Genomic DNA, 20,094 nt, shown 5'->3' with positions numbered 1-20,094 from the left:
AGAAAAAAAATTTATCTAAAAATATTTTGACAAAAAATTAAAATATATTAAATAAATTAAAATATAATTAAATTTAATGCCGCACAAATTTTTAACAATTCCCTTTAATTTATTGTATTAAAATATCTAAACATGCTATAATTAGTTAATTACAATATCCTCCTCCGCTTTAAAAGATCCCTCTTTCTCTCTTCCTTGTCGCTACCCTTCAATTTCTCCCTTGCTCTCCCTTACCATGGAACTCTACAGAATTCACGGTTCGCCATGGCCAATCTTCTTCCCCATGCCCTTGCTCTTCCGCGCCCAATCCCATGCTAATAACAATGTTCGTTGGATCCAAACGCCCGATTCCTACCTCTTGTCTGCCGATCTTCCAGGTACCCTCTCTATCTCTCTCAAACACCAGCTCAAACCCTATAAGCACTAACCCTAACCCTCGTATCTGATTTGCAGGAGTGAGAATAGAGGAAGTCAGAGTGGAGCTGGAGGATTCGCGATACCTGGTGATTCGCACTGAGTTGAGTTCCGCGGAAGGCGGCGATGACAGAGATAGGAGAGGGAAGGAGTTTATGAAGAAGTTCCGATTGCCGGCGATGGTCAATGTGGAAGGGATCTCGGCGGCTTACGAGAATAGTTTGCTCACCGTTCTCATTCCGAGGACGATAGTTGCGGCGGTGGCCGCAGGGCGATGGCGCCTGAGAATTGACCTCGCCAGCGATGAGGTCGAAGAAGTCTTGCGCGGCGCTGGAGCGGCCCGCGCCGCTTGATGACGGTAAATGGCCAACGATGATGGATGGCTGGGATTTTTTAATATAAGTAATGGTAATTAGGAAGAAATTATTATTATTATTCTTTAAATATTTATATTTTAGGTTGCAATTTAAGTTCTTTTATGCTTTCATCTGATGAATTATTTAATGTTCGGTGTTTTTTTTTTTTTTGTATTTGCTTTTTGACATAATATCATATTATTAATGAGGGGCAAATTCATTTATTATTTATACAAATTATTATTAAAGATTTATGATATATTTTTTAAAAATATTAAAGTATATATTAAATATTTTTATATGTAATTAATAATTTCTTATTAGAAAATTTTTTTTTATATTGTTCAAGTGTATTAATATGAAAATTTATTTTTATTATATTGTACAAAGTGTGCAAGTAAATATAATGAGGTTTACTCTTTTGATTACTCAAATAAAGAGATCATTAAAATATAAATAGGTGCAACTAAAATAAACTAACTATTGTAATATAATCTATTAATATGATGATTTTATTTAATTACCATATGAATAACTATATTTTTTAAAATGTAGTTGAATAAAATATTTAAACTATTAGTAGAAACTTGAAATCAAAATTCCGGCTTATTAAGAAATTGGATTTCTATTTTGGGTTTCTTTTGAATTCGTTAAATTAGATTAAAAAACATTTTAAAAAATAAATAGAGAAACTGGAATTCTTTTTTATAGGTTTCTTCTAAAAATTTGAAACTGGATTTCCTTTTTCTGGTTTAAAAAAAAACCGTAAATCCTATTCCTACTTTTGTTCATTCTTAAATTTTCACCTTGTAGGCACATATTTATAATAAAATTTATTAAACTTCTCATTTCTTAAATTTGCGCATTTAAATTGGTTGTCTTTATATAGGATAAAGCTCAAGTCACAAGTAATAAATAAAGTTTAGTCATTTTAAATTTTATTTAAAATTTTAAAAAAATTAATTAAATAGATATTAAAATTTTTATTTAAATAAAATATAATATATATTGAACCGGCCAACCGGCCAATTCATCCGAATCAAAATTGGCTCAACGATTTTCTAGTTGAACCGTCTGTTCAAACCGATTCTCACTAGTTCAATGAGAATCCGATTTTCTAACTGTACCAGATTGGCAACTTGATTGGTTCACAATCGAACTGGTTGAACCGACCAGTCCAATCTAGTTTTAAAAACATTGTTAAATATAATGCATTTAATATATAACATCATTATATGCTTAATACTATTGTATAAATAATAATAGAAGAATTCCATTTGGATATGCATATTTCTCTTGAAATAAATTACATTCACAATAAAGAAATCTTTTAAATTATCTCCTCAAAATTAATTTTTGTATTCAAATATGTTCGTCGATGAGATTAGGCCTTACTCGCAAGGCTAGCTAGGCTATTGTATAACATGGAGAAAGAAATGGGCAAGCGAGACCAGAAGCTCTGAATTATTATTATTCTCTTTGAAAAATAAAAAATGATACAAAGTCTAAAAGATACTTCTTAAATTGTATTTATGATGTTAAAAGCTCTATAAGAGAGTTAACACCCAAGTACTAAATAATATAAGATTTGGCTATTATATATATGCTAATGAGATAATAATACTATATTGTCTATACAAATTAGTAATAGCCTCTAATGTGGCCTTGAAGTCCTTTTGGCAAGTGCCTTTGAACACCTTTGTGAGTGTTACTTGATGTCTCTTATGAGTGACCTCAAGTGGGCTTGGTGAGTATTTTTGGCACCCCGGGTCGAGTAACTAAGTGGGCTTAGTTGTCATCCCTGGATGTTTGTGAACGAACCTCTCTTATTACCTAGGTGAACAACTTCCTTTGCTATAATGAGTGTTTGAAAGGTGAATTTCCTTGGTATAGTGCTCGTTAGGCGAGTCCACCACTTAGTTGAGCATTCCTGGGGTGATTCACCCTTTAATTGAGTGTTCGCCTCTATCTTTGGTAAATATTTTAAATAAGAGTCCATCTTAGTATCCTTTGGACATGCATGTTGAGATGTACATTTAGTTCACTAATAATATTATATCTTTGGAGAGTGACCTAAAAAAAAAGAGAATTAAATAAAGTATTTACCATTTTTATTGACCATTAAATATGAGTAGTTATAGATTTTATTCCTGCATTGAGAAAGGTGCCTTATTTACATGCTTGATAATGATGCTTGATTTGATCCCTCCAAAGTCCAAGTTGTGTTGTTTGATACATAAGGGCAAGAGCTCTTTCTTTAATGCTTGCTCATTGTTCCTCATTGGTTTTGCTATCTTAACATAGCTTCTCCACTCGCTAGAACATGGTCGAGTCTATCCTTAAGGCAATATATGTAGATAATATGTAGTTTTGAAGATGAATAATTTGGAAGGATGTCCAACAAATAATAAAGGGGTGGAAGTTGAGTCAACAAATTTGGGTGAGTAAGAAGGCAATGAAGACTAGCTTGAGCATGGTAAGGCATGACCAGGGTTCTAATTTTGGACTTGTTGTCAGGTAGTGAGCCAACAGACTCAAAATATGTCACATAATTGGCCATATTTTCCCTCTTTGTGCAAATCCAAATAAGGCATTTTGAACATTAATGATTGCTTAGCCATGTGATCTCATTGAAGAATGCATTCATCAGCTTGGGCACTCTCACTCTCACCCACCTTTGCAAAGAAGTGGATTCTTCTTCATTGTTAGGGCAGTGTCTCTAGTGGGTGTTGAGCTCAATATCCTAGCACTTGATCGCCCCTTTTGGATCATAATATCCAAATATTATTTTGGCATCTGCACCATAGGAGCAGCTTTAGGGCCTTGCTCCAAGGCTCCCTAAATTGTTGTGTAATCCTCTCCTTGGTATCTAAAGAATGTTGGAATAATATATGTTAGTGGATGATATTAAACCCAACTTATAAGACTAGCTGGGCTAGCACATGACACAAAAAAGAGAAGAGAGAGAGTAAGATAATGGGATATAAAAATCTATTATTCTCTATAAATAATTAAAACTTGCATGAAGTCTAAAAGATGTCTTTTAACTTTAAATTTATAAGGTCAAGAGTTCTACATAAAAGGCTACACCCCAAAAATGATAAAGAATATATAAATTAATTATTGCAAATATATGGATGAGACTATGGTAGTTGCATGTGGATAATAAGATTTGATGTGTTCTTGAGTCTCCTTTTTCACACATGGCTAATGTTGCTATATATCCCTTATGAGTGCCTCTATATAGGTCCAGCCTCCATCTTTTAATGGATTTAAATGAACTGCTTATGTCACCTAGTAACATGTCTTCATTGGCTAGAGTGAGTGTTAGAGGATGTGAATGGATGCTTGAAAATTGTAAGCTTGGTAAGCCCTAATTTTCTCAAGGGGTGTTCAAGACCTCTAAGATTTTATACCTAGACCTTCCTAAGTTTATTTAGAATGTTCTTCAACCTTTTACAAACTCATTTGTAATAAAATGAAACTAAAACCAAAAATTCAAAAATACCTCTAGGTAGGCCTTTGGGTTTAATTATACAAGGTATGGTATAGTTAACCTTAGACTTGTGTTGACACGACCCAAGACTTCTAGGACATTCCATAATCATGCTAAATATGTAGTGAACCATAGGCCACGCGTTAGTTAAAATCCTAAAAATCTTAAAATGCCATAAACCTCATGACTTACCCTGCGTGGCCCATAACCATAGGGTAGTGGACCCTATAGGGACCCTTGACTTACTCTTGGACCAATTCCAAAAGTCAAGAATTCTTAGTCAACCCATTTGACCATTGGAAAAAGTTGGTTTGACCAAAATCATTCCTTAACTCTAAATTGCCTTAAATTAAAGCGAAGCATTAATATAAACCAAATAGCTTGGGTGTTGAGTCTAGGTGGTCTTGACCCATTCTAAGAAAGCTTTAATCATGTTTGACCCATGATCAAGTCTCCTTGATCATAGTCATGCTTTACCAAAACCCTTAAAAACTTAAAAGCCAGATTTAATATATAATTCAAGCCTAATGACCTTAGAAATGAGTTTAAATAGACTTAACCTATTTTAAAGAAATTTAATGGGTATAGAAAAGATAGAGTTTGCTAAGTCTTGGTATTTGGTTACTGTTTACTAATCACTTCTTTTTAAGATATTCAAGTTTTATTTTGTTTTTATATTTTTTCAGTTTTATTCTTTTGTAGTCAGCACAACTCAGCAGGCCACACTCATCGATTTTAATAATAATTTTTTTATTAAGTATTCAAATAAGTTTTGAAATTAGTTCATAATTACCATTGTACAATTAGCATAGTAGTGATTACAATTATTAAAACTTGAATAGCAATGCAGGAGAGTAAATAAACATGCACTCAAATATTCAAGCAAAAAATAACAAATTTCTCTAAGATCCTTATATCTCACATCATAATAGAATTTAGAGAATTCTAACTTTTATGACTCCCATGCTAGCATATCATGAAACATATCCTATGAGTCCCAATGCCCAGTAGGTGAGCACCAAAATATAACGTGCATATAACACTAAAACAGAATGTACATATAACATTAGAACATACCTTTAAAACCGTAACAAAACATCTCTCACACATACCATATCTCATAAGAATTACACATTTAAAACAAATAAGCATTTAATTCATTGCATTGTAGTACAAAATATATATAAAAACTCATTTTAGAATGTAACAAAATGCTTTACGTTAGGCATCAGAACAGACTACCGAGTATAAAATTATAATTTTAGAACCAAATTATCAGAGATTATTTCAAGCATTATTTTGTATCTTTAATTATACTGCAATATTATTTTTGAGGCCAAAATTATTTTTTAGACAATTAAAATGACGTATTTTCAAAATCCCGAGCGTAAAATTTCTAAAAAATACTTAAATGATTAGAATTATTGTTTCTATAACTTACATAAAGTTACAAATTGAAAATTTTGCATGTGTAAAGTTATACTCATTTTTAGACTATGAAAATATAAATTAAATTAAAAAATCTAGAAATTTCCTTATTTTAAAAAATTAAGATAGATAAAATACATCTATCTCGAGCCAAACAACTTTCAGAATTGAGATGAGAACAAAAAAAGGTCAAAATATCCCAAAACTAACTTTTCTCTCTAAGAATCCTCTCTCTCTCTAGCCAACTTCCTCTTTAATCAGATGAGATCAAAACAAGTAGAACAATGTATCATGTGAATCCGTAGGTGTTACAAACTAAACCCACTTGGATTAGTCCAAGTTGTCAATCCCATTGACTCGATCCAATCGAAACCGAAATCAATTTCAAATGACAATTTTTTTTCTTCATGTTCAAAACTCTTACATTTTTTGTGTAGTTTTCCTTTAAGCTAACAAGCCTTCCCTAAGCTTACTTTTTCTTTTCCAAATGCCATAGGGAGTGTACTTGCCATTATTTTCAATTTGCTTTCCATCATCATCTTTGTTTCTAACATTGTCATTTACCACATTGGAAGGCATTTTTTGTGTCATTTACAATAAGTGCTTGAGCTTGAGAATCCTTTTGTGAATTCTTCTTGAGTTCCTTTTTTGTTTCATAGATAGAGTAAAAATTTCATTAAGAGTATCTTATCTCCTATTGACAATATCCCATAAATCTAGAGCACAAAAATAGGTCCTTATTTTATTAGGGCAGAAATCAAAATTTTCTCCTAAAAAACATAGGAATTGAAATGGATATGTGGAATGCATGGACTATTATTAGATCAAACTAAGGTCTAATATCAGTGTATGGAGAAATTGAAATAAATATGACAAATACTGAATACTCTTAGGGCCATTTAGGATCATTTTTTCCTTTTTTTTTTCATGATTTTATTTTGTTATATTTATATTATAATTTCAAATGTAAATATGTCTTAAATGTGTGTTTTTTTTTCTAAGTTTCAAACAACAAGATGGTGGGGCGATGGTGGAGGTGGGAAGCGATGGAATTATGTGTCAGTGATGGTGGTAGCAATGGTGATAATAATGGTGGAAGTTGTCATGAAGAGTGGAGCAATGACTGGTGATGGTAGCAAGCAACAACGGTGATTGCTAATGGGTAGCAGTAGCTGCGATGGCAACTGGTTGCAACAACAACCTATTGGTCGAGGTTTTTCATTCTTAAAATATAAAACGTTCTAAGAAATTTTTTGTACATGTTTGTGTTGAACTAAAATGAGTGTAAAAATATTCTAAATGCACGAGTTTTGAAAATATTGGTGTTGGCTTTGAATTAAAAGAAATGTAGAGCAAAAATTTGAAGTATTTGTAATTCATTATCTAGTTCATTTTTTGTGTATTTTGAAATCATTCGGTTTGATCGAAATGTAGAGCAAAAATTTGAAGTATTTGTAATTCATTATCTAGTGACTAAACTGTTTGTCATTTTCGCTCTGGCCATTGTTAGACTCAATCAGTTGCCTGTCACAACTGCTTGCTGATCACCGTCTGATGTCGCCTTTAGTCACTAACCTCCTGACGCTATTTCCACCTACCGCCATCAGCCTCTCCCGTTCCCTTAGGTTGTCAACCGTAACCACCGCAGCTAGCCGTTTTTAATTACTACAATCATTGAGGTTTACAGTGCATTCATTTTACTTCAAGTTATAAAATATTTTAAATACATTGTTTATATGACATTTCTTTTACTCTAAATTCCTTCTTAAACAATCCAAACATCTCTTTAAATATTTTTGAAAATAATTTGATTTCAGCCTAAAATAAAATAAAATAATTAAAAAGCACAGACTAAAAAAAATTTTCAATAACAAAAATAAATAGATATTGATTTCAAGTAAAACATATAATTAATATCCAATATTTAAAGGTGATGACAAACATATATTATGCCGTTTTAAGAAAACAGAAGTAATTATCAAGCAGTATTGCCACAATACGTTTTCTTAAAAAAAAAAAAAAAGAAATAATAGAATTTTCGTCATTTGCGATAAAAAACAAAAAGTCCAATTATTTCCATCTAACGGCTTACAATCTCTAAAACACATCAGACTCATCCAACGGCTGAGTCGTGCGGTACGCGCAATACTGCACACTCGTTACGAAGCGGGATTTCCAAAAACACAAAACTCTTTGCTCTCGCGCTCTTCCTCTATCTCTCTCTAGGGTTTTCGTTTCAAATTCTTTCATTCTCTGAACTCGGATCTGCCAAGCATTCTTCTTTTTCCGGCCGTTGGCCGTAATCCGAGTTCTGTTCTAGGGTTTCGTGATGGTCGCTTGTCCCTAGTCCGGGCAATGGCTCTTTTGCCTCTTGCCGCAGAAGATGAGCGATAGCGAGGAGCCTACTGATGCCGGCGTCGGCTCTTCCGGGCGGTTTGAATTCCTACAAGCGAGACGTGATCTCCAGTCCAATTGGGAGGTCGACCTAGCCAAGAACTTGGAGGATTACCTCCTCAAGATTTGTTCCGGCGAGGCCACTTCAGAGCCGTCGGTTAATTTTGCAGAAGGTTCGGATTTTTAGCCTGAGATTTTTTTCTTTTTATAAGTTAAAGTTGGTTAATTCCTGTATTGTTGTATTGGTAAGTGGAAAATTTTTCTAATTTTTGACTGGGTGGAAATGTGGGTTTAGCTGCATTGCTTCTCCAAGGTTCGGTTCAGGTGTACAGCCGGAAGGTGGAATATCTGTATTCTCTGGTACTGCACGTTTTGGAGTTCCTTTCACAGAAGAGGTACGAAATTTGACTGATTTTGCTTAACTTTCATTTTGAAGTTTGAGGAAATTCCTTTGGTTGGTAAAAAGTCAACCTTTTTAGGGCTCAGATGAAGACCATATATCCGTACGAAAACGGTATTAAAATTGCAACAATGAATTAGGGATCTAGTTTGCTGCATTTCAAAAGTCCTGTAACAGTGTAGTATTTACAACTGAATGCGCATATTCAGGGTTTTTTGCAAGCATCCTTGCACTAAAATTGAAGCATTAAATATAGTGAAATTAAAAAAATATATAAAGAAGATTGCTGCTTCTGGTTTTCACCATATATCTCTCTAACAGATTTTCTACCTTGGTGCGATAATAGAGATCAGAATGTTTTAAAGGTTCATGCTAATATTTATATCGAAATGGGACATGGTTGTTTGATTATTTGAGTAAATTGATGTGGTTTTTCAGAACAGACATTAACTGTAGAAATGCCTCTTATGCTGGGTTGGCTAGGATAACTAGTTCAAGGAAGTTTGGCTTGAACTTTTCTAGATCCCTTTCTTGGCTTGAACTGTGCTAGACCCCTTTCTAGGTCTACTTGGGCAGTTGCACTATCCTTGTTCTTTCTATGTTGAACTTAATACCGTCTTTTAGCTTGCTTGGCTTTTTTGGTAAGGAGAGATATAGAAGGATAAGCTAGATTGTTGAATGATTATATTAGAAAGACACTGCGAGTAGCATTTATCGACTATAATGTCTGGAAATTGACTCATATGGTTTGAACATTCACAATGAAGGGAAGAAAATGCACCCATAAAATGGGTTGGTAAACTTAGCATCAAAGGATTAGGCATGAAAATGCTCAGAGCTAATGTAATATGGCAAGAAGCTACATGAAAAAAATGGATAGAATATGTTTGACAATTCACGTGGCATTCAACATGAGTGAATAAAGAATGATGATTAAAAAATCCTGCCACAAATAGGTGTGATGAGGCTGCTAATGATGTTGATGCTGCTATTCATGGTGATATTGATATATAGGTTTTAGTGAATATATCATATACTCAATAGCTAGGCAAATTCCTCTCTACTGCATGAGTACTTGCATATGTAGAAGTCTCATTCACTTTGTATGCCCTAACTTAACATAGCTTGATATTTTGACCCTTGGTCATATTGCTATAGTTATTGGTAGAAATAGATATGTCTGGAAAATTTTGGATCGGTGTTAGCTAGTTGTGATATGTAATTACCTTCGATTTTAGAGGTATGCTTATTTTTATCAATGCCATTTTATTTCTATCCTATTTGGCTGAGTGTTGGACAAAATATATTTAAAACATGCTGTTTTCATTCCCACTAATTTTGCTTTCCATCAGCTCTCTGTAATTGCAATGATTTTGGCTGTGGGTTATGCACATGTAATGTCATCGGCTCATCACATGACCACTGTAAGAAAACTTCCATACATGAAATTGTAGGATTTTAAATGAGAAATTGAGTCTTAACAAGATACAATGGAGAAAAATGATTCATGTAGTCAACCACATATAGTGGAATAAAGGCTTGATATTATTTGTATATTCCTAGCCTTTTATTGAAGGCTTTTGATTGTTTGCTTTCTATTCATATAATGCTTACTAGTCTAGTTTCTTGTTTGTTTGGATCGATGGTTCCAATCTACATTGCTTCTTGCTCAATGTCAATAACTAACGTTGAGCAATCTTTCTTAGCAAATATGAGAAACTTTTTGCCTTTGACTATCATATGAGCCATAGGCTATCTGACATTAATTAGAGCTATTCGTATAGTTATTGGTATCCAAATTTATAGCTTAAGTTATTATGTTTTGGACCTAAAGATTGGTTCAATTAGGTGTGGAAGATAACTAGATTGATTTCACCTTTTTGGCTAAAATCAAAGAAACAGTGTGATATTGGTTCCTTTGATGCTTGTTTAACAACTTCTAATTCAATGATTGGATAATAAATAAGTGTTGATGTAAGTCATTGTTTCATGGCTCAACTCTTGAAATGTTCATGAGCTACTTAGTTCAACTTTTCCTAAGAAGGTAGGAATCCCCATTCAACCAAATGAAAAATCCTATACTTCACCTCCTATTCAATAATGTTATTAGAGACTTTATTCTTTGACTTATTTTCTTTTCTATTTAGGGTTTGGTTTCTTATAATGTCTTTACAAGTGAGGATCTTGAACGTGTGTGATATATGCTCTATATGCTATACTCCATCTTTCTTCTAATGAGGTTTTTTTTCTCTTGATTTTGAGGATGAGCCTGTTTGTGAAGCAGGGTTTATGGTCTGACCCACTAACGACTAGTTTGTCTAAGACGATATATGATTTTTATGACTTGAAAGAAAATATAAACTACTTTCTTTGAGTGATTTATTAAATATGCCAAATTAGATATCTCGAGCATCTTTAGAAATTCAAGGAATTACATATATCGAACATTGAGCATCTTGAAATAGCTTTGGTTTTAATGCAATAATCGGAAATGGAGGTTGATTGGTATCAAATGAATATGTACTTTGAGATAGAACAATAAAGACCAATTTGATTAGTGATATTTGTGAGAGTATGGAAATAATATAGAGTTTCAACAACTGAAATTCTTTTTTCAATCAACAAAGAGAAATTAATCAAGCAACAAGTTTTCCAATAAACCTTACATAGAGCTCTTTGAATTATTGTTTGATGGATGAATTTTTTTATACCGTCATTGTTAGCATTGGTATTATTGAGTCCATGGAAGAAACAACATATTATAATTTTTTAAATCTTGTTTAGAGTTGATGTATTATTTTTCTGTATACTTCCAAAAAAAAAGTAATGAGAATCTTTTGAGATGGTAAAATTAGTTTATTGCTTTGCATCAAGAAAAAATTGATCTTTTTAACAGTTCTTGTTGACATCTTTCTAAACACTGTTCATACACATGGAAATGAGTACTCAAAAAGGATTGTACTAAGCTTGAATATTTCCAATGGCTTAGTAAGGATGCATCATGTGACTTTATGACAACATTATATATTAAGATTATAGCCTAAGCTCAAATATTCCCATTGACTTAGCTTATGAGTTGTGAGTCATAAGGCTCTACTCAATAGGACATGAAGACCTGTGTTAGCCTAGGTTGGCCTTAAAATTCTCCCTTTTGACAAGCTTTCACCTGCATATATAAGGTTCATGTGGATGCCACAACGCCATGATTGTTGACAAAGATTCTTTAATCAATTTGGGTCTACTACATCTGTTGACTAAGCCAAAGTCCATGACAAAATGTGGCGATGTAATCATGGGATTTCAATCAAGTTTATCCATGATATATTCTTTCTTCTAAATTAAATTGTTACAAATAAAAGCAAAACATCATTGAGATTATTAACTTTAATTGTAAAGTCTCTCGTAACCGTGCATGTTAATCATAGAGGCTTGCAACTATAAGAAAATTGAATCATATCATGAAGTCCTCATTAAAGGATGAAACTTTTTTTGATAGTGTCTTATCTAATATCTAATATATATCTTTTGAAATATCAAATTGGAACCAGTCAATGTATGGCAGTGAAGATGAGAATTTTCGCAAAGTGCACGACAATGACTATGAGCTGTGTTATTCTTCCTCATGTTAGGTTGCTATTGTGTAACTTTGTAAAGTTGGGATAAAATCTCTGATGGATTGGCCGATTTGATTGGGAGGGAATTATGAAGTTTCTTATTTAAAAGGAAACTATTTAGGAAGGTTCTTAATCAAAGGGAAATTATTTAGAAAACTTTTTAATTACAATTGAGAGGGGATTATAAGGGACAAGAGATCTAATTTGAATCAAAATATAAGAGGGGATTATATTGGGAAAGGGAAGATGAATCAAGAGGGAATTGTTAATGAAAGTTTTAATTACAATTGAGAGTGATTATTTAGGGCAAGAGATCTAATTTGAATTCAAATATGAGAGAAAATTATTTAGGAAAAGAATTCTGATTTTAGAGGGAACTAGGGGAGCCCATTTGAGACTAACAATAGGGTGATTTCATATTATGTTTTGGGAGTTTGCTGAATTTAGTTTATTCTTAGGTTATTCGGGCTCTAGTCGAAGGCTAGGGATTTGGGAGAGCCCGATCTTTCTCTCCAATTGAAGATCCAACTGTATCTTGCATTTATCTTTATAGTTCTTTCAATAAAAATTATTTTGAGGCGTTCTTTTCCCAAGTTTTTGTGTTTCATTTGCTGATTTTTATGAAAAGTGCATCAATTTCCTATCAAATTGGTATCATAGTTTAGATCCAAGTACCTATGGCGGGAAGAAAGGTAGAAGTGTTGAAAAGTGATATCGGACAATTGAAATATGATTTTGTAGAAAAGATTTCAGGTTTTTAAAAGCAAATTTCAGTTATCCATGATAAGTTAGATGAGAAATTTGCTATCATGGAGGAGATGATAAATAATTTGCTTGAGGGCCAAACTAAATCGACAACATCAGAGATGAGAACATTGCAGATCGGACAAGAAAATGGGAGAAACCCTAAGATAGGGATAATGAGGGAGAATTAGGTGGTGGAATTTTGGGGGAAGAAGAGTAGATGCCATATTTGGAACCATTTGCAAGGAGGGGAAAGGGTAGAGGAGTAAGATTTTTGGTGGAGCTGCAAAGTTTGGAAGGAAAATAAGATGTGGAGAAGATAGAAGCACCATACGTTGTTCAACCACTCCAGCAAGAATATCGAGAGGTGTTCCAGCCAGTTCAAGGGTTGCTTCCTTTGCGGGAACACGTGCATGTTATCATTTGGAAGGATGGAGTCTCACATATCATTCTTTACCCGTACCATTCTTCCCAACTCCAAAAGGATGAGATGGAGAGTTTGACCAAAGAAATACTGGAGGTAGGAGGTAGGGATCATTCGACCTAGTGACAGTCTATTTTTCAATATAGCGCTATTAGTCCAGTGCTTCAACAACAATTTCTTTTGTTCCACCTTGAGGACAAGGTGACTCTTTGGGAGGGCAATATTGATGAACCGGCCGATTTGATTAGGAGGGAATTAGGAAGTTTTCTAATCAATAGAGAACTATTTAGGAAGGTTTTTAATCAAAGGGGAATTGTTTAGGAAATTTTTTTATTACAATTGAGATTTGATTATTTAGGGCAAAAAATCTAATTTGAATTAAAAAATTAAGAGAGAATTATTTAGGAAAAGAGAGGTGGAATCAAGGGGAATTGTTAATGAAAGTTTTAATTACAATTGAGAGAGAATTATTTAGGGCATGATATCTAATTTGAATTCAAATATGAGAGGGAATTATTTAGGAAAGGGAGCTGATTTGAGAGGGAATTAGGAGAGCCTATTTAAGGCTAACAATAGGGTGATTTTAGATTATGTTTTGGGAGTTTGTTGAATTTAGTTTATTCTTAAGTTATTTGGACTCTAGCAGGTAGTTAGGGATTTGCGAGAGCCGAATCTTCCTCTACAATTGAAGATCCAATTGTATATTACATTTATCTTTATAATTCTTTCAATAAAATTTGTTTTTGGGGCATTCTTTTTACCAAAATTTTGTGTTTCATTTGTTGATTTTTTTGAAAAGTGCATCCACTTCCTATCAATCTCATAAGAAATATTGTAAATATATTTTATCAATAGATCTTGTTGATATTCAGATTAGGCTAGGCCATGGAAGTAGGTAATTGTTATTGATCTTTTGTAGTCACAACAGCTAATGGAACACCCAATTTTCTTCCGTTTATCATGATCAATCTCTGCAATCATATAATGCCGAAATTTGCTATATCATTATCATTAGCGAATGTATCAGGCAATGGCCATGAAAGGCTCAACCTTAGTTGTTTTGTAGCAGAAAAGATCAACAAGAAAAAGATTGCGCCAAACAATATGATAATGCTCCTTCTGCATCTATTCATGAAGAAGATGATGTATTTTTGGGTTTAGATGATGTTCCGGGTAAATGACTGCCTTCCACTTGATTCTTTCTGTTGAAAGTTATCCACAAATATACCATCTGACCTACCTTTGTGCCTTGGCAGTGGAAGCAAAGAATTGTCGAGATGATGACAAGATTGAGCTTTCTAACTATTTCTTTAAGGCCCCTACAAATTTACTTGTGCTTGAAGGGGATTGTTTAGACACACGTGGTGAAGCTTATGAACTAGATTCCTATCTGGTATTGTTTATTCCTGCTAGTTATTGTTAATATATTTGTAGACTATTATCGGTTAACAATCTCAGTAATCTTTTTCATTGTTCCAGTTAGCGTCTAGTGATTTCTATGGAGATTTTCTTCTTTTGGACCCTTGTGATGCGGGAGGCATTGATAGTTTCTTACAGAAAAATGCTTTTAATAAAGCGAAGCCTTCAACTTACAAGGGCATCTCTGGCCAACCCAAGACAAATGAAAATGTTTCCCAGACTCCAATTGGAAGATCTGGGGGATCTATTAATGCAAGTCTTAGGAAGAACCAAAAGTTCAGTGTAATTGAAACACCAGTGGTTGACCATGCCTTTGAAAAGGATAGTGTGAATGAATTTTCTGAACCACATGCTGATCAAAATCACCCTGAAGAAACATATTATTCTGAGGAAACACATTTTGGAGATGCAGATACTCATTATGATCCTGACGAGGAAGAAGATCCGTGGAAGCCTTTAAATCCTCATGAACCTGGGAACTTGAAAGTAAAGGCATTTAAAAAAGGTTCTAAATGACTTATTTTGTATATTTCAATTCCAAACCTTTATAAACTAAGATGTATTTGTTAATATTGTGCTTACTCCATGAACAGGTAGAAATTTAAGACAGAAGGTAAATCCTATTTCAAAAAAGAAAAATCAATGCCCTCAATTTCCCCTCGCAAAGATGAATGGTATTATCAGTTCAGAGCTTGCTGAATCCATTGAAGTGAAAGTCCGCCTAAGTGAATCACAGAATGCTTCTCAGTCTCCTGCTCTATATGAAAAGGTACATCTTGCAAGAACTGTTTTTTGTGCCATTTTACTAGTTTATAGCTTTGCAGATTTATATGCTCATTTGTATAACCAGTTGTTTGTTGCAGCTAAGAGGTTCTCTTTCCTTAGGAGGTCATGTGTCTTATGATTTCTTTGCTGGTCTTGGAGCTGAAGACCAGGATACTGGACTTGAGAATGACCTTCCTGATTTTGATCAAGATGACTATGATATGGCCATGGAACCACCAAGTTATGGTGAGAAGGTTAGAGCTCTGCACTCTTTGATATCATCAAATATTTGGGTTAGCAGTCTGATGTTTACATGCACTAAAAACAGGAAAGTGACTGTGCAACAAAACATGGAGCCGGATTTTCTTCCCTGGATGATCTTGATTGCAGTCAAAATCTTGAAGATCTTTGCAGATCACATCTGGTAAAAGCAACCATTTGAGATTCCTTAGGAAAACGTTACATACACACACACACACATTTGAGTTCGCAAGCAAACCTAACAATAAATTGGTACAAACAGTGAGAAAATACACAATACACCAATGAAATTAACTCCAAACAGTAGTTTTTATTATATAGAACAAAACAAGCAAACATAAAGCAAAAGATACAATTGATCCTCAATTTGAGACGAGGATCGTTCTCTCCCAAGTCTCTAGACAAATTAGTCTAGAGCCCAAGACCCCAAAAGACTCCAAGAGAGAACAATAATCAAACATGCCCTAACCCTTACCTCTCATACATATTTATAGCATAAATTTTCTAATTACAAATTCCCTCCTAGCCTTAGCCGCCCAATCTCCTTGCCCAAAATAGATTAATTCAAATAGTGGACTCGCCCAATCTCCTTGCCAAAAATAGATTAATTTAAATAGTGGACCCCACTATCTTTGGGCGGCACTAAAAGTTCGCTGCACATAACCAAGTGCCAATTTTTCCTACAGGATGGTCTTCTTGCTATGATAGCTGAAACTGAGAAGCAGACTGAGCTAGCAGCACGTGTTTCAACATGGAAGCAGAAAATAGAGAAAACTCTGAAAGACCAAGTTAGTTGGGTTACTTTAGCACCCTTTGGATCATCTCCAGGTTCTCCTAGTAACAGTTTTTTTTATTGGTGTCTTTTCTATGCAGGACAAGCACCCGGCTTTTGATATTCACCAATATGGTGAGAGAATTCAGGATAAATTGTCCCTTGAAGCTGATGATAGTGGAAGCGTGACCTTCACTGATGTTGTTGTAGGCCAGCCCAAGCATGAGGTTGCTAGGACATTTTCTGCTCTCCTCCAACTGGTACTTCTCTTCTCGTCGCTTCCTTTGTATATATAAGCATCATTAAGTTATTATCAAGCCAACCTCAATTGAACAAGGCCTTGTTCATATTTGGCTCGTTAAAATGTATGCGCTTATAAAAAACTAATAAAATTTGAGCTAATTCTCGGGGCAAGTCGAACAAAAAACTAGGGGTGTTAATTTCGGGTCACGGGTCGGATTTGGGTTGAACCCGAAATTGACCCGACACTATCCGGGTCAACCCGAACCCGACATGTTTTTGCAAATGGGTTGATTTTTCGGACCTGAACCCAACCCGCTTCAGGTCCGGGTCAATCCGACCCGACCTGAACGACCCGTTGGACCAAAAAACTGCCAGTTTTTTGGTCCAAAAACGGGTCGATCTTCACTTTTAGGGTCAAAACGAGTCAATCTCGTGTTGTCGGGTCAAAAATGGGTTTTTGGGTCAAACTGGTCAATTTTGGGTCAACAGGTCAACCCGAGCCCGACCCGATTTTTGAAACGCATCGAATTGTTGAACATGAACATGACCCGTTTTAGGTTCGGGTCAATCTAACCCGAAATTTTCGGGTCGGGTCCAATATTAACACCCATACAAAAACTAGTGTTTTTGATGGCAATTTTTTTTGTGCGGACGCCGAACGCTGTCCAGAGACCAACCAAAATGCGTAACGTCATCGTCGCTCGGTACCGCGGATCGGTATCGCTCTCGGCACCATGCTCGGTACTGTTGATGTGATGCATTCTGATTGGTCTCCGTATTGTGAACTGCGTTCTGCGTCCGCACAGAATAATTTCTCATTTTTTACAGCCTAATTGCTTGGAATACCAAAATCAACTGCATTTGATCTGTTTGGCATGATCTTTTCCCATTTCAGGTAAATAATGGAAATGTTGATTTACAAAGACCTCAACCAAGCGATGATTTGGTTTGCTACACAGCAAAAAAACCCTTCCACATCAAACTTCTTCGCAGCGAAAGGCGAAAAGTGCAAATTAATGTACCTTCAACCAAGAAGAGACTGCCATCTCCTTTACACAAAGGTAACGAGACCTCCTCTCCATTGAAGCCATCAAAAGCAAATGACAAGCTATCTGTAAAGCTCAAGAAGGGTGGCTTAATTCGTCATACTCCTGAAGGAAAACGGAGGCGAAGAGCTGGTCTTGCTAAACTTCAGCATTCAGCTACTGATGTGTGAAAATGGCCCTCTGAACTTCAAATATGGTGAAAAATAGTTGCAGAATGCTCGCTCATCAATGTATTGTAGCTCAAATAATCCATCCAAGTCTCAGTTAACATTGAGGCAGCAGGGAAATCTGCATTACATTATGATGCCATAGAGTAGGAACTTAAAATGTAAAGTTTGGGATTTTTTTTCACAAGCCTGTATGTAATATAATCGAACAGTAGATTCTTAATTGTCAATCTCTCATTGTATTAGCTGCCTAAGTGTTCTTGATTAGTTTCTCCGGGCGTTTATGACAAAGATGATTATTTTTGGATTCACTCTTTTTTTTTTTTTTTATATTTAAGTCGATTAAAATAAATTTATACACATAATATATACACAAGCTGTCAATTCAGAATCTCTTAGTTGATAGTTATAGTTCTCAACTAAGAAATCAAGATGAGCAGTCAATCTAATACATTCTTCTTTTTGTTTGATATTTGTGTTGCTTGATAGTTGATCTTTATTTTTTATTATTGTTTTGTTGAGCGTAAAAATACTATTTATTCTAAATCAACTTTCAAATACTCTATAGGAATTAGGGATGTTCCTTTGAATGCAGATAGGCTAATTTTGAGTGCACTAGAGAAGGTAACTCATTCAAATATCAAGATTAATAATAATAATAATAGGTATTTATTTTATTATGTGCGGTTGCTTATATGTAGGGGTGTTAAAAATGGGTTCTGGGTTGAGCTTGATATTGACATGTTGTTCGACATGACTCAAATCAGACTTGACTTGCCAAAAATGCCTAAAATCGGGATCAACTTGACCCGGCACGGAGGACCAGTGGTCGTTCAAGATTCGCATGTCGTGTAGTGCTGCATGTGGAGGCGGAATGCGCGGGTTGGACTCGCGGGCAGAGGTTGGAGGTCGGACATGCATGTCACGCAGGCCAGACACACAAGCTGAGATTGGCAAGACTAGGGGGGTAAATGAGTCGGGTCGAGTAGTGGCCTTATTAAGCTCGATTAATTGGTCAAAAAGTTAGTTGAAACTAGAGCATGAGCTTGAATTGCCCCACTGTAAACGAGCTCGAGCTAACTTAAGAGCCTCAGTAGTCCACGACATCCGCCTTTTGTGATTGTATCACCAGTGTATCGTGACTGATCGAGCTCCCACGCGCGCCCGCCTCGTTACACGTGTGCTTGTCGCTTCGTTTCGCCTGCATAGTTCCGCTAACAGCGAATCACCTACATCGTTTTGCAAACATCGAACTGTCCGCCTCATTCTACCTTTTTAATTTTTTTAATATTTAAATATTAATAATTATTCGAGCCGCTAGCGAGCTCGTGAGCCGAGCCTCATTAAGCTCGAACTCGAGCTCGACTCGTGAGCTCGATAAACTCGGCTTGCGAGCCCTAAACTAGTCACGCTAGAACGGACTCGACTCATTCACACTCCTAGTTGGGACGCCCGGGCAGGAATCACGGGCGAGACGCTTGACGCGTGGCCGCAAAGGTTGGACTCGTGGTGGGCAGGATGCCACATGGGCGCGCAGTGCAACTGACTTGCATGGTGTCACAATTAGGGTTTGCGGGTGTAGCACGGGGACAGTGTGGCCCATGCAGTTGCTGGCCTATGCGGGGCAAGTAGGTGAGTGACGAAGTCGGAGGGCTGGTCAAATTCAAGTTAACTTTGGGAGCGGGTTGACCAAGACCGACCTGATTTTTCAAACGGGTTGAATCCTAATCTCGAACCCGGACTGTGACCTCGAATTTTTGCCCAGACTTGGCCTGGACAGTTGACTTGGTCAAATTGACCAATCCAGACCCAAGGACTCCTCCAATGGGTTCAGTGAGTCGAGTCGAGTCCGTGAGCCGGACTTGGACCTGACGTCAACCCAGATTGACAAGTCCAAACCGGGGTTTGACCATGGGATTCCCTTTAAGCTAAAAATCAATTCAATCACAATTCATGGCATCCAAGCTCAAGCCCACGTCTCCCCTTGCCTATCTGACTGGTTGACCAGATGTCAATGGTTGATTTGGTCAACCCAAAGTCTTGAATAGGTCATAATGACCTATTTAAAGGGATTAAGGCCTATTATTCCATAATTCAATTCCTTGGATTTCAAATCAAACCCACGCCAAAATCATTAATCCTCTTCCTTTT

General features: G+C 35.5%; 2 protein-coding genes across 3 annotated transcripts; both read left to right on the top strand.

Annotated features, from left to right (window-relative positions):
• The first annotated feature begins 120 nt into the window (after nt 1-120).
• Nucleotides 121-893, top strand: LOC110093652 (15.4 kDa class V heat shock protein). Its single transcript, XM_020818605.2, has 2 exons — nt 121-377; nt 454-893. The coding sequence occupies exons 1-2, from the start codon at nt 236-238 to the stop codon at nt 765-767; spliced, it is 456 nt and encodes a 151-aa protein (XP_020674264.1). The 5' UTR covers nt 121-235; the 3' UTR covers nt 768-893.
• Nucleotides 894-7,854: 6,961 nt separating this feature from the next.
• Nucleotides 7,855-18,254, top strand: LOC110093656 (condensin-2 complex subunit H2). Of its 2 annotated transcripts, none has more exons than XM_020818610.2 (11): nt 7,855-8,261; nt 8,384-8,483; nt 14,337-14,443; nt 14,527-14,663; nt 14,750-15,194; nt 15,283-15,458; nt 15,553-15,708; nt 15,783-15,878; nt 16,402-16,503; nt 16,589-16,747; nt 17,626-18,254. In XM_020818610.2, exons 1-11 carry the CDS (start codon nt 8,078-8,080, stop codon nt 17,944-17,946), a joined length of 1,983 nt encoding a protein of 660 aa, XP_020674269.1. In that variant the 5' UTR covers nt 7,855-8,077; the 3' UTR covers nt 17,947-18,254. The 2 variants fall into 2 exon arrangements, with proteins under 2 accessions (XP_020674269.1, XP_020674270.1); XM_020818611.2 differs by having other exon boundaries at nt 7,856-8,261; nt 14,340-14,443.
• The last annotated feature ends 1,840 nt before the right edge of the window (nt 18,255-20,094 follow it).

The sequence above is a fragment of the Dendrobium catenatum genome, unplaced genomic scaffold, assembly GCF_001605985.2.
Source record: "Dendrobium catenatum unplaced genomic scaffold, ASM160598v2 fragScaff_scaffold_1520, whole genome shotgun sequence".
Taxonomy (NCBI): domain Eukaryota; kingdom Viridiplantae; phylum Streptophyta; class Magnoliopsida; order Asparagales; family Orchidaceae; genus Dendrobium; species Dendrobium catenatum.
This window is presented reverse-complemented; position numbering and strand designations above follow the sequence as displayed.

Bases quoted from the DNA above. Each gene is read 5' to 3' on its own strand.
- LOC110093652 (XM_020818605.2), top strand. From the start codon at position 236: ATGGAACTCTACAGAATTCACGGTTCGCCATGGCCAATCTTCTTCCCC. The intron at 378-453 runs GTACCCTCTCTA...TCTGATTTGCAG, and splicing joins CTTGTCTGCCGATCTTCCAG to GAGTGAGAATAGAGGAAGTC.
- LOC110093656 (XM_020818610.2), top strand. From the start codon at position 8,078: ATGAGCGATAGCGAGGAGCCTACTGATGCCGGCGTCGGCTCTTCCGGG. The intron at 8,262-8,383 runs GTTCGGATTTTT...ATGTGGGTTTAG, and splicing joins GTCGGTTAATTTTGCAGAAG to CTGCATTGCTTCTCCAAGGT. The intron at 15,879-16,401 runs GTAAAAGCAACC...TTTTTCCTACAG, and splicing joins ATCTTTGCAGATCACATCTG to GATGGTCTTCTTGCTATGAT.